Genomic DNA, 14,055 nt, shown 5'->3' on the forward strand with positions numbered 1-14,055 from the left:
ATATTATTAAATGTGTTCTATTGCAGTCTAATTCTTTGAAATGTAATTAACCTGAATGTTATATAGAAAATTCCATTCCTGACCATGGCAGAAAACAAGAAAATCTTGTCATGTATTGAGGCTTAACATTTTAAATAACTGCTTGAATCTGTTTTCAGAGGAGCACATGTACATGAAGATAAACAAATTCCTATTGTCACATGAGGATTTGTACTTGAACAAATTGCCGGGATTCTATAACTTTTTCTACAGCTCAGACTTAGAGGTAATTCAGTTCAACAAATATTAATTTAATACCCCTACTATGGGGATCCTAAATGCTCCTGGACTCCCTCAGCATTCTAGTCTGGAAATGTGGCAAGTAAGAGTTAAGAGGTGATCAAATCTACCAGTATTTTGATTTCCTAGAATTTCATTTCTCTTTTTAGTTTTCATGTAGGACTAAAAAGCCTTAAAAACTCATTGTTTAATTCTGAAGGCCTAATTTTCAAATACTGTTCAGAAACGTAGATTGTCATGAAGTATGTGATGAAAATTCTTGGTTTAAATATAAGCTAGATTCAAATAGTAGTTGTCATCTATTTTACCTTTTGGCTTAATCCAGTCAAGGTTTGACTTATCTTCCATTTTAAACTACAGGAATGGAATCTAAAATGATACCAGAGAAGAACAAAAAACTGTATTTCATTTTGCCTTTGAAATTCTAACACCTACTACAGATTTCAAAGATCCTACATTGGGTTTAAAAGATAAGGAATGAGGGGCAGGCAGCCCCTTGGCTCAGTGGATAGAAAGCCACACCTGGAGATAGGAGGCCTTCAGTTCAAATATGACCTCAGTCAGCTTCTTGTGTGACCCTGGGCAAGTCACTTAACCCCATCTGCCTATCCCTTATTGCTCTTTTGCCTTTAAATTGATACTTAGCACTGATTCTAAGATAGAAGGAAATGTTGGGGAAAAAAATAAGGAATTAACCTTTGATTTCATTGGTATGGGGAATTCCCAGGGAAGAAACTTTCCCTGCTAAAGCTTCCAAAAAACTTAAGACATTTAAAAAAACTAATTTAAAAATTTGCTTCAGATAACATTGTCCTTTTTTGCTTGGATTATAGTATAGAATAGAACAGGAGTGGATATTTGATCTTCTGAGGCAAGGAATTCGAGATACACACTGCTATGATTTGTATTCCTCTCAGCGGATTTTCCATATCATCCTGTCCTTCTTCAACAGCCCATTGTGCGATGAAACAATGCAGGTAAGGTGACTTTCCAAAAATTTATTTGAGAAAGAAAGTATGTGTGCCTTCTCATATTCTCATCTGAAAGGCAGTACTGTGAATTCTAATCTTGACCTGGATGTAAATGCTTCCTAGAATCTCTACTGTGACCTTTCACTGGATTTTTTTGTTGGGAAAATACTTATAATACCTTCCTTACTACCCAGCCTTCTTTATTTCTGTTGAGTTCTTTAGTAGCTGCAGTGAAGTTTATGTTCAGTATTTGCCATCTTGCTGGGAGCTTTCAGGCCGCAATGTCTTGACAAGGTCACTTGTGGAAGCCAGGAGGTCACAAAGTGACTCCTTGGCAGGATGGAATCATCTACTCAGACCCCTCTGTATGATTTCTCTCACCAACATCCCTTATTAATGGAATTGACAGGATTATTTTTCTCTCCCTAGTCTCAGAAGGAGTACTATGAGAGCAAAATGCTTGCACACTATTTCCCCAAAATATCACCAAAAGATCAGATTCACAAAACCAAACCCAAAAGACCATCATGGGTTAACTTTGCTTAGGTATATAATTTCTAGCAAAAGCTGTGCCCACAAAGCCATGCCCAGAAATCCCTTACTCCCAAGCTCTGAAACTTATTCTCCTAAGCCAGTACATAAATCATTCATAAGGAGAGGCCTGTACAATATGCTTTAGTACATCATACCTCATTGACTTGATTTGCCAACCAAAACCCTTCTTGGAAAACTCCCCAACAAACTGAAAAATGCTTAGTCTAATATTAAATCTGAATTGTGTTTCTAACACCCCTTTGATCTCCTCACTTGGCTACTAGGATTGTTAATTGTCTTTAGGATTCCTGATTATCTATTTTTATTAAAGGTAATGAGTGATTTTCCTTGATTGTCTGTAAGCTCAAAACTCCTCACGTGTTAATGAGAAAATTAAGCCACCTGTGATGAAATCATTTATCTTGTTCAAAACCTTTGTGTATCCTGTCATAATCAATAGTTACAATATAAGTATATAGAATGATCTCAGAATGTTAAGCACATGATTTATTAAAAGTTAATGTATCACTTATCCAGTTATCTTTATTTGAACACGTATGTTGAATAATGTAACTGTGTGCCAAGAAAATGGGTATAAAAATAAAAGCTAACCCTGGGCATGATGAAGCAGCCATTCCATGCAGAACCTTGCCTCAGGCAGTTACACATACACAGCTATCTTCCGTCTTTCATTTCCACTTTGCTGCTCCACCTGCTGAGGACCCCTGGAACCGTGAGCTCTACTGGTTCCGAGCCCCTGGCACTGTCTTTTGCCCACTTCTAAAATCTCTCAAAAACATTCTGTCCTGCTGCTTCTCGGTGCAATGTTAATCCTTCTGTTAAATATGGGTTTTAATATTTGACCCAGGAGGGAATAATATTTAATCTTCTTATTCTCTCTGAAACTAAGTATCAGAAAACATAAATTATTCCATTTAAGTAGGAAGTTAAACTTCTTGTTTCAGCGACTGTCAAGCCACTTAATTCTGATTTAGTTGTGTGTTACCCAGTGATACCCTAGATAGCAAAGAATTTGTGTATCCCCAAATGCCAGACTGGCTTGCAAGAGTAACATAGGCATCAAGAGAATGTATAAATTCACACACATACCCCTCCTGGAATTCAATACAGAATTACCTCTATTCTAAATGGCAGCAGACAATCGGAACAAATAAATATGGCAAAATTCTTGTACTCCCTAGTGTTTATTACTTCTAGCATAGATTTGTAAACATCTTGAAATAAGAATCCATGACCTTTGTTTTGGTTTCTAGAGTGATACCAAGTTTGGAAAAGTAAGAGTGAATGGAGGCTAATGGACAATTGTTAACAGAATTCAGAAGGAGCAGAATATTTTTATTCAAATCCAATTCACTCTTGATTTTTGTATCAGTGTCCTTAGCTTACATATATAGGGATTCTAAAACTCAGAAATAGTATGTACAGATTGAGGAACTGTGGCATAGAGAAGGAAAATGGACCCTCCTAGTTAACTCAGTAGCAGTGCTAGAAACATAATCCTGAACTCTATATTAAGAACCAATTACTTTATTTTGTTGGGTTTTGCACTTTACATAGCTAATCCATTGGCTAATTCCTGGTAGCAGAGTATTTATCATTTTGTATTTGTATCTCTAGTGCCTACACAATGCCCTGCATGGAGTAAGCATGTAATAAATTTTGGGGGGGGATCAGATTGGACTCGAGTGTATCAAAATTAAGTGGTGATTTAGAACTAAGACGCGGTGATTAAAGTGAAACTTTTTGTATGATATTCTTCATTACAGATACCTTGTTTTCTATAAATATCTAACACTTATAGCACACTTTAAAAAAAACTTAATGATTTAGTTAAATAAAGCTTTTTCCCCCACTAATGAGGAGTTACTTTTTTTTTTCCAGATCTGGATTCTAGAAATCCTACAGAATGCTGCCCAGATTACAAAAGCTGCCTTTGAAATTGTGCAGGAACATAGCCTTTTAACTTGGATTTTGCACATCCTTGGGAAAAAGTGAGTGCCTGTTCTGTTTTCTATGTATTGTCCATGTTGGGAGGAGACATTGATAAGTCATCTACTATCATTAGTGTTAAGTAGAATTTTCACTGACTCTCAGAGTTGGAGTGTTCTCTGAGATCAATTCCAGACCATTTCTGTTTGGAAATATCTCTTCCAGTGGTAAATGAGATTTTTGCCCAAAAATAAATAAAGTCATTGAAACGCCCAATTCCATTGCCTCCACAGCACCTCTTAATATTACTGAAATGATGTCTTCCTCATTTTAAAAATGTTCTTTGGGTTTCCTGTTTATGTCTATTTAATGGCTCAACTGTCATGCTTGATTCATATCAGTCACCTCTGTAGGAGACTCATTAGTTTCCATTTTGTGTGCAGTGGAATATTCTAGCCCAATAGATAGTTCACTACGTACTAGTCCTTGAACTTCAGCTTTTATATTACCAAAAAGTATATGCTTGGGTTTGGAACAATGCAAATAATTCTTTAATTACAATAGGGAAAAGTACATAACACTTTTTCAAGAGGTTACAAGACTAATCTTCAAACAAATGATACATGGTCATTGTCATCTACTGTGAACTATTCAGACTAAAAATGGCTGGTGGAACCCACAGCGAAGAGGGACAATGAACCCATCTTTAAGTGAATATTAAATGTATCATATATCCAATCATTGGAGAGGGGGAGAATTTAAGACTTCCCCGAGATGAATAGCAAGGAGCAATCTCTTGACTCCTTAAGAATGAGTAAAGAAAAAAAAAAATTTAAAAACCCCAGAATTTATCTGGTATTCTAGGGTTTGCAAAGCACTTTATCAATATTTCATTTGAACCTCACAACCTTGGTAAGTAGGTGCTATTGTTATCATTTTGCAGATAAATAAATTAAGGCAAATAGAAATTTAAGTGACTTGCCCAGGTTCGCAATACTAATAAGTATCTTAGGATAAAATGGAACTGAGGTCTTCTGATTCCAGATCCAGCACTCTTATCTGCCTCACCACCTCTTAGCTAACCTCTTAATTCCAGTATTAGACACATTTTCACAAATATAGCAATGGAGATTCTACAAAATTCTTTCTATGCATTTTGATACTTAACTCAGAGAGACAAAAAACTTGAACAAACATTTTAAATAAAATATATCTAAAACCATGAACCAACATGTCATGTGATGGAGATAAGCTAGTCTTTTCCAGTAAGATCAGGGGTTAAGCAAAAATGCCCATTGTCATTCTTGTCCTAAAAATGTCAATGATAGCATAAGACAGAGGAAATTGAAAATAGCATAGGCAAAGAATTAAAAAACCATCAATTTTTGCAAATGATATATGATATTTAGATACAACAAATACAAATTGCGCTGGAGGCTCAGTACCCGTTATTAGCATTTTTTATTGAAAAGAGAGAGATTGAGAGATTTCAGCCTTACTATGATTGGTCCTCCATTTGGATGGTTAGGGCTGTGCTACTTCAGTGAGGTTTGCCATAGATCAAGAGCCAAGATAAGGGAGCATTATAGAGGAAACCCCATAGCAGGTAAGGAAGCCAAGAGAGTGATTGACCTTCCCACCCAGGCTTAAAACTGTCCTTGGCCAGGCTTTCAAACATCATGTCATCTGTGCCTTCGTGGCAACATTACACTGGCTCTGACACATTGATATCAGAGATGCTAGCAGATACCAGCATCAGGCTGTTAGATGTGATGTTACTCTGTGACACCGATGTCTCGTCGTTGGAGTGCCGCAGAATGGCGGTATTTTAGTTCACACGTAGAGAAGTTTAGAGAAGCCATTAAAATTTTAATTGAAATGATAACTTCAGCAAAGTTTCGGAGTATAAAATTAAGCCACATAAATCATCAGCATTTTTTGAGAAAATCAACTCATTTATAAAATGAGAAGTTTGGACATGATGGGCTCTAAGGCTTAGTTATGTATCCAACAATTTAATTTTATTTCAGTGGCTCTGAGACCTCATTGATGTGCATATTTTCTCAGCTAGTCATTTAATCTCTTGTAGCAGACAAAAAATACTTTGTCTATTGGAGGGGAGGAGATGAATAAAAATTCATATACATTTTGACAGCAATAAGAAATAGGCTGACTGACAAATGCCCCTCATGTGTGCTATACAAGAGGGTATGTCATGTTTAACATATGCTTCAGTTGGTTTGGTTTTACAGAAAAGAAAAGAACAAGAACTAGGAAAAATGGATGAACAGTGCAGCAAACCTGTCAGGATATTAGATGACCTACCTTAGATTTTATGAAATATTCCCTGGTCAGCAATATCCTTTTTTCTTGACTAGAAAATAGCACTATCTGCTGATTCTCTCTCTGCACTAGGAAAGGTGGTGAGCAGGGCGTTGGGTTTTGAGTCCGAGGACCTGGCCTCTAATCTGTTTAGCCTCTCTTGAGTCTCAGGTTCCTACTATAAAACTAGAGACTAAACTAAGTCATCTCTAAGGTACCTCCCAGCTCCTGGTCTCCAATCCCTGGAAACAAGAATAAGTTTAAAAATGATATGTCAGAGCATTAACTCTGGATCATGCCTTGGAAGTCTTTCCTACTGTGCAATAGGAACAACAGAAAGAATATTTGCACTGTTGGATTCTTGCATATTTAAGAAGGAGAAAAAGTATAGAATTTTAGATTTTAGGGCATAGCATCTACCTAGTCCCAACCCCTTGTTTTACAGATGAGGAATTTGAGGTCCAGAGAGGTCCGGGGACTTGGCCAGAATCACACATGTTCCACTCTACCATGCTGCCTGTGTTCAGAGGGTAAAAACATGAAGATATATTGGTGGTGTGCATTTCTAAAATGCTGGTGAAAGTATTTTGAAAATTGTGCTACACAAATATAAGGTGACATTATTGCTATTTTTATAATAACGGCATGTGGCAAAAGCAGGAGGGGTTCCTTTAGGGAGGTAGGTAAATTGTCAAGAAATATGTTATATTTAACTTTAGAATATACTGAAACTGAAAAGTGAGGGTTTATTCAGGACATATCACTTAAGTAAAACAGAAGCTGTCTTTTGTATGACTTATGTGCCATTTTGGTCAAGTATTCAACTTTACATACATTTAATGACAGTCCCAGCATAACCTTGATGAATATTTTCTAAACTTTCCAGTTTCGTTTCTTTAATAAGAAACATTTCACTGTGGAATCACTAAGTGGCTCAGTGCATAGAAAGCCAGGCCTAGAGATGGGAGGTCTTTTCCAGCTGTGTGACCCTGGGCAAGTCACTTAAACCCAACTGTCTAGCTTTATTGCTCTTCTGCCTTGGGACTGATACTTGGTATTGATTCTAAGACAGAAGGTAAAGGTATTTCACTGTGTCTTTCATACCTAACAGCATATGTATTTGAAAAAGTTAATGTAAAACCATATTCTTAGTGTTTATTAAAAGAATAATATACAACTAGATGCATGAATGAATAAATAAAGTCAATCAGTGGAACAGATTAAATATGCAATGTACAGAAAGAAATGAACCTAGTCATCATAGTATTGGATAACTCAAAGACCCCTACTACTAGGGGGCCAATGTGTGAATTTGGTTTTTATGCTTATTTGCTACATTGGTTTCATATTTTTTCCCAAGTAATATTATATGGTTTTGAGTTGATTATGTTTATTCTTAAATTATGCTTTCTTTATTTTCAGCTTTCAATTGAGATGTAATTTGATAAGAAACAAACTCTTCATGTATTTGGCAGTAACAGAATCTTTTAACTAGGCCTTTCAGAGTTTTTTAAAGTATTTTTTTATATCATCTTTTTAAAAAGAAATATCCAGTTCTAAATCTATGATCCTAAGTGTAGTTTGTTACTTGTATAATTTGATCTGCTTCACACCTATATTAGAAAATATAGTAGTTTGTTGGTGGTGGTTTTTCCCCATGTCTAATTCATTAGTCCTTTAGTTTAGTTAATCAATTTAGTTGGAAGACAGCACTTTTGAAAGAGTTGTTGAGAGGTGTGTGTGTATGTCTTTGGTTATAGGTTTTTGGAAAACCAGGTCCTCTCCAACATTATATCCTTGCTGCATACTCTGTGGTTATCCAACTTGGGGAACAAAAGGATGGAAATTCAGGATGACCATCCCTGTGAGCTGGTGGCTCCACAGTCACCAAAGCTGCTTCCTCTACAATTTGTCAATGAATTCCTATATGTTATGGTTGTGTTGGTGAGATACCTTCGGTAAGTGTCCCCATACCATGTGTTTTGGGCCATTCTCCTAATGAAAGTGTCAATTCATGAGGTGACCTTAGGAAAACTATTAAAATTTTCTGCCTTCATTTTCTTACTTTCTCTGGTTTCCACTGGCTCTGTGAGAACTTAAGACCCCTTGAAAAATGTTTTAGATCAGACTAATGACCTCGCCTAGTGTGCTGCCTGTGCCAGGGGATACCAAGAAATATTTCATAACTGGGCAGAGTTGTCTGCCAAAATGCCAATCTAATAGAGTTAACAATGTATCATAAACTTTGTTCTTATCCCTTAATAACCAGTTTGGGATTAGTCATGTATAGCTTTGTCTAAAGCTTCAATTCCATCTGTTTTGATTCTTTTTTAGCCTGGCATAGTACTTGGGCTTTTTTGCTATTTGTTTCAAATAATCCATTCTAAAAAGATGAGATGAAGAATGTTAATTACCATTCAGTCACCATTTTTATTGACAGGAATTTAAGACCTAGAATTTGTGACTAATCTAAGTAACACAAATCATAATAGCAATTTGATCACAATACATTGACAGATCCCTTGAGGAAGAACAACAAAATTTTTGTATTTGTATTCATAATTTAAATTGCTAAGTAACATCTTGCGTCTTATTTATGGGAAGGTAAGGACTGAAAAAACATTGACCATGGACAATTGACTTAGTTCTATAAATTATTTTTTTAAACTTGCAAAACTAAAAAATTTTGTTACATGGACATTTGAGGTTGCATGTAGAGGTAAGAAAGCTATGTTTGTCCACAATCAACAAAGTTCTGTCTGTTTTCTGCCAAATTTAATAATAACTTACATTGAAAACTTTAGTGGTTTCCCAGAAATAGAGTTAGGGTACAATACTGGGGGCAACCATGGTAGTTATTTATTTAAAAATTAAAGTCATATTTATTGTTCTGTCTTTCCCATCTTTAAGGGTCTCTGTAGCTCATGTGGGGAAAAGATATGTGTTATCTGAGCAGAAATCCATTTGAGCAGCAAGAGTCTTACTTTGCAAAGTTTTGTCTGCTAGTTACTTTCAAGATTCCTTAGAAGAGCTTGCACCTGTTTTATACCAGTAGGAACTTAACCTAGAGAAAAGAATCTTTTGAATAAGTTTCTGTCATTTTTTGGTCCTCAAATAGGCCCACCTTGGATTCTGTCCAGATCACTCACTTTTTTAGTACTTTAAACTCTGTGCTGAGGTATCGAGAAACTGTTTTAGAAGCCTTCAAAGAAATGGATCGATTGACTGTGAATGAACATATATTTTCTACCAAAGATGTCCTTATACTCTTGCATAAGTGGAGCCTAATTATGGGAGATAGTAAGCTCCAAGAAGACTTGAAAACAACGATTGAAAAATACCAAGTCAAGGAATTAATGAGTAAGTTTTAAAGTTGATATCTGTTTATGTTGCAGGGTTTTCATTCCATTCACATGAAAGAATCCAATTCCACTACAGTCCTTTTTTTTACTTTCTTTTATTTTTTTTCCAATTACATGTATAAACTATTTTTTACAATTGTTTTCTAACATTCTGTAATTCAAATTCTTTCCCTCCCTCTCCCATCCTCCCAGGTAGGTTATATACAGTGCTTTTATGCAATGCATATTTCCATATTCCCCATTCTATGATAGGAGACATATATCCAGTAAAAAATATTCATGAAGGGAAAAAGAGTAAAAGATGACATGCTTTGATCTGCAGTCAGATTGTAACAGTTCCTCTTTTGGCTTTGGATAATATTTTTTATCAGGAGTTCCTTGAGACCTTATTTTGCTGATAATAGTTTAGTCCTTCACAGTTGATCATCATGTAATATTTCTGTTACTAAGTCTGGTTCTGCTCACTTCTTTTTACATCAATTCATATATATCTTCCCAGGTTTTTCTGAACTCATCCTAATAATTTCTTATAGCACAATAGTATTTATTCCATTACAACCATGTACTACAACTTGTTCATCCATTCCTCAGTGCATGGATAAAATCAGTTTCCAGTTCCTTCCTACTACAAAGAAAGTTCCTAAAAATATGTTTGTGCAAGTAGGTCCTTTTCTCCTATCTCTGATCTCTTTGGGATACAGACACAGTATTGGTATTGCTAGGTCAAAGGGTGTGCACAGTTTGATGGCCCTTTGAGTGTGGTTCAAAATTACTCTCCAGAACGGTGGGATCAGGTCACAGTTTCACCAGTGGTGTTACCCCCATTTTCCCATATTCCCCCCAACATTTATCATTTTCCTTTTTGGTCATATTAGCCAACCTGATGAGTGTGAGGTAGTGTCTCAGAGTTTTAATTTGCATTTCATTAATCAGTAGTGATTTGATGCATTTTTTCCTTTTATTATTTAAAATTGTTTTCCCATTGTTTCATGATTCCTATTTTCTCCCTCTTCCCATACCTCCTCCCTCCCAGGATTGACAAGTAATTCCACTGGATCATACATACATACGTACATATATACACACATACATACATACATATTGTCACTTGAACCCATTTCCATATTATTCATTTTTGTAAAAGACTAATCCTTTAAAACCAAAATCCAAAATCACATATCTATATAAACAAGTGATAAATCAAATGTTTTCTTCTACATTTCTATGCCTATTTCTATTTCTATTTCTATGTTCTTTCTCTTGATGTGGATAGCATTCTTTCTCATAAGTCCCACAGAATTGTCCTGGGTCATTGCATTGCTATTAGTAGCAAAGTCAATTACCTTTGATCATCCCGTAATGTTAGTTTCTATGTATAATGTTTTCCTAGTTCTGTGAAGCATTTTTTCATGACTATAGTTTTAATTTCTTCCTCTCTGCACTGCTTGTTTATATCCTTAGATCATTTATCTATTTAAAAATTTTAATTAATTAAATTAATTAATTTATAGTATTTTCCCATGGTTACATGATTTATGCTCTTTCCCTCTCCCCTCCCAGAGCTGACAAGCAATTCCACTGGGTTTTACATATATCATTGATCAAAGACCTATTTCCATATTATTGATATTTGCACTAGGGTGATCATTTAGAATCAAAATCCTCAATCATACCCCCATTGAACCATGTGGTCAATCATATGTTTTTCTTCTGTGTTTCTACTCCCACAGTTCTTCCTCTGAATGTGGATAGCGTTCTTTCTCATAAGTCCCTCAGAATTGTCCTGGATCATTGCATTGCTGCTAGTAGAGAAGTCCATTACTTTCGATTGTGCCACAGTGTGTACACTCCGTGTACAACATTTTCCTGGTTCTGCTCATTTGACTCTGCATCAATTCCTGGAGGTCTTTTCCAGGTCACACAGAAATCCTCCAGTTCATTTTTCCTTTCAGCACAATAGTATTCCATCACCATCAGATACTACAATTTGTTCAGCCATTCTCCAATCAAGGGATACCACATATTTTCCATTTTTTTGCCACCACAAAGAGCACAGCTATAAATATTTTTGTACAGGTATTTTTCCTTATTATCTCTTTGGGGTACAAACCCAGTAATGGTATAACTAGGTCAAATGGTAGGCATTCTTTTAAAGCACTTTAGGCATAATTCCAAATTGCCTTCCAGTACTGTGGGATGGGCCAGCCTCCCAGAGGGGATAGGGTCTTGGAGGTGGGACAGTGTCAGCAAAATGATCAATGGGACACAGCTTTCACATTCAACCCACAGCACAGATTTCACAGGATAAACTGCTCTGCCTTGGCTGAGGCCTGGCTTTATTTTATACCCTCATGATCACACATCTATTTGGCACACAATTTCATTCTCAACATGCATGTTTCCATGGAATCTAACAACAGACAGGAAGCCTAGGGAGATAGTCAATGAAACACTGTTGATAAGGGCAGGATCGGTGGGTAAAATCAACATGACCCAGATATAGGTTAGGGAATTCAGAGCACAGATTTGCCAGAAGTTTTTATGTCTAGAAAAGAGGGTCCTATCTAAGTGGTCTTATATCTAAGATATAAGAATCCTTAGGTTTATTTTTGTAAGTGGGCTCTCCTGGGGCATCTGTATTAACCCTGCAAGCATGTTGCTCTCATCTATTTTTCCTGGGGCTAAGTAAGAATAATAATCATTGCAATTCCAATAATAAGGGGATGTTAATAATGAAAGTCACTTAGTGTAATAATTAAAATAGTGGAAGACATAAACGGAGGCAGTTAAAAGAGTGGATGAGTAAATTGTGACAGCAGAAAATATGTTTTCAAGACAGTGTCTTGGTTTTTTTTATTTTTTTTTTTAAACCCTTACCTTCTGTCTTGGAGTCAATACTGTGTATTGGCTCCAAGGCAGAAGAGTGGTAAGGGCTAGGCAATGGGGGTCACGTGACTTGCCCAGGGTCACACAGCTGGGAAGTGTCTGAGGCCAGATTTGAACCTAGGACCTCCAGTCTCTAGGCCTGGCTCTCAATCCACTGAGCTACCCAGCTGCTCCCCAGTGTCTTGTTTTAAATCAAATATAAGGTGGTTGCCAGGGGAAAATTCCCAATTATTAAATATACCCAAGTCAGCTGGGTTTTATAGAGATTTTAATTAATGCAAATGAGGAATTAAAGAAAATGAGAGAGAATAAGAAAGGAATAAGTATGAAGGGCCTTAGCCAAAAGGTCTAGACCTGAGTCTTAAGAGAGAGATCAGTCAGTCTTTAATTACTCACCACAAGATCTGTCCAAGAAAGAATATAGACACCAGTTCAGCCAGCCATCCTTCTCCAGAGAGAGATTCTTCTGACTGTCCTGAGACTCAGCTTTTCCTCTCCTTATAAAGGGAATTTTCTCCTATGTTACCTCCCCTAAGTTCTCCCATCTACCAATCACAGTAGATGTTTTTCAAAGGACAGACCATTCTTAGTTCACACCTAAGCAGGCTTAAATTTTTGATTAAGTTCACACCAGAAAACTTCTGAGTAAGTTCTCACCTCTTTGCTCCTTGTAAATTCACAAGTTGTCTGACCTTTATAGGTACTTAGCGCCCTTTTGTATTAGATCTAAAAATAGGCACAGCTTAAGAACTTTTGTCTTACTATAAGTATGGGTTTAAGTATCTTTCATTATTCAGCAAGGAGTTTCTTCCCCTAAATCAGGCTTAAGTAGGGGTGGAGTAGAGATCCATTCCTGATCTAAGTAGAGGTCTCACTTTCCTGATCTAAGTTCCTTCATTGTTAAAATGGAGTAGGGTCTGAGAATTTTTAAGGTTCACATTAGGGGGGTTTCAGTGAGTGTTTCCATTTTTTCCTGGGGACGGCTTTGCAGTCCCTGGTTTCCTCATGGACCGTGTCAAACAGCGTGGTCTTTGATAGCTCCCGGCATCTCCCCCTTTTTTGTTTTTTAATTGGAGTGACTTCAATTCATCTTGGGCTTTATGTAGGGTAGAACCTAGCTATAGATGATGCCTGTTATGCAGTCAATCAATCTTCTACATATGTGACATTCTACAATTTGATTGGATATTATCAAATCACCTAAACAACACTCTTGTGATGTTACTACAACAAAGAATTCTGTGATCATTTACTAGGTTTCTACAACACTCTGTGATAGATTTGATTAATGTGAATAAATCCATTTGTAGGTTAGTACCCCTTGACCTGCTGAAAGGATCATTATACTTTTGGTCAGCTTTCACTATCAATCATAATTGCTTGGGAAATAAACAACAAAACATCTTTTTATCTAGGTGTGAGGACTTAAAGCAGACCAGTTTGGGGGTTTTCCTCAATTTACAAGTTCTGTTTTTCTTGTGTTACTTTGAAGTGCCTAGCAATGTTGCTTGGCTTCTGTTTCGACAAATTCATTGGAGTGTGATAACTATAGGAAAACATTCATTATAGTACTCAAGCTTTTGACTGGTGTTTATTATAGGGTCTTGGAACGTGTCTTGTGCTTGAGAAAGGAGGGATCATGGGCAGTAATCTTTGGGCTTTAATTCTGTAATTTCAATCTTTTGGGGGTAATAACCCAGGGGGCTTAAAGTAGGGTATATATATATATATTTATTGATTGATCCTATAAG

General features: G+C 36.4%; 1 protein-coding gene across 3 annotated transcripts in view; it reads left to right on the plus strand.

Moving 5' to 3' along the window:
• The window catches only part of URB1 (URB1 ribosome biogenesis homolog), a 112,087-nt gene that overhangs the window by 89,956 nt on the left and 8,076 nt on the right, over nt 1–14,055 (plus strand). For 2 of the 3 annotated variants that reach the window (XM_056826077.1, XM_007493292.3), the window contains exons 33-37: nt 159–265; nt 1,113–1,256; nt 3,687–3,796; nt 7,817–8,014; nt 9,175–9,416. In XM_056826077.1, the coding sequence (XP_056682055.1) occupies nt 159–265; nt 1,113–1,256; nt 3,687–3,796; nt 7,817–8,014; nt 9,175–9,416 (801 nt within the window). Of the gene's footprint in view, nt 1–158; nt 266–1,112; nt 1,257–3,686; nt 3,797–7,816; nt 8,015–9,174; nt 9,417–11,148; nt 13,985–14,055 lie in introns of those variants that run through there. The other variant, XM_056826078.1, reaches the window with a different exon arrangement.

Source organism: Monodelphis domestica, chromosome 4, assembly GCF_027887165.1.
Source record: "Monodelphis domestica isolate mMonDom1 chromosome 4, mMonDom1.pri, whole genome shotgun sequence".
NCBI classification, from domain to species: Eukaryota; Metazoa; Chordata; class Mammalia; order Didelphimorphia; family Didelphidae; genus Monodelphis; species Monodelphis domestica.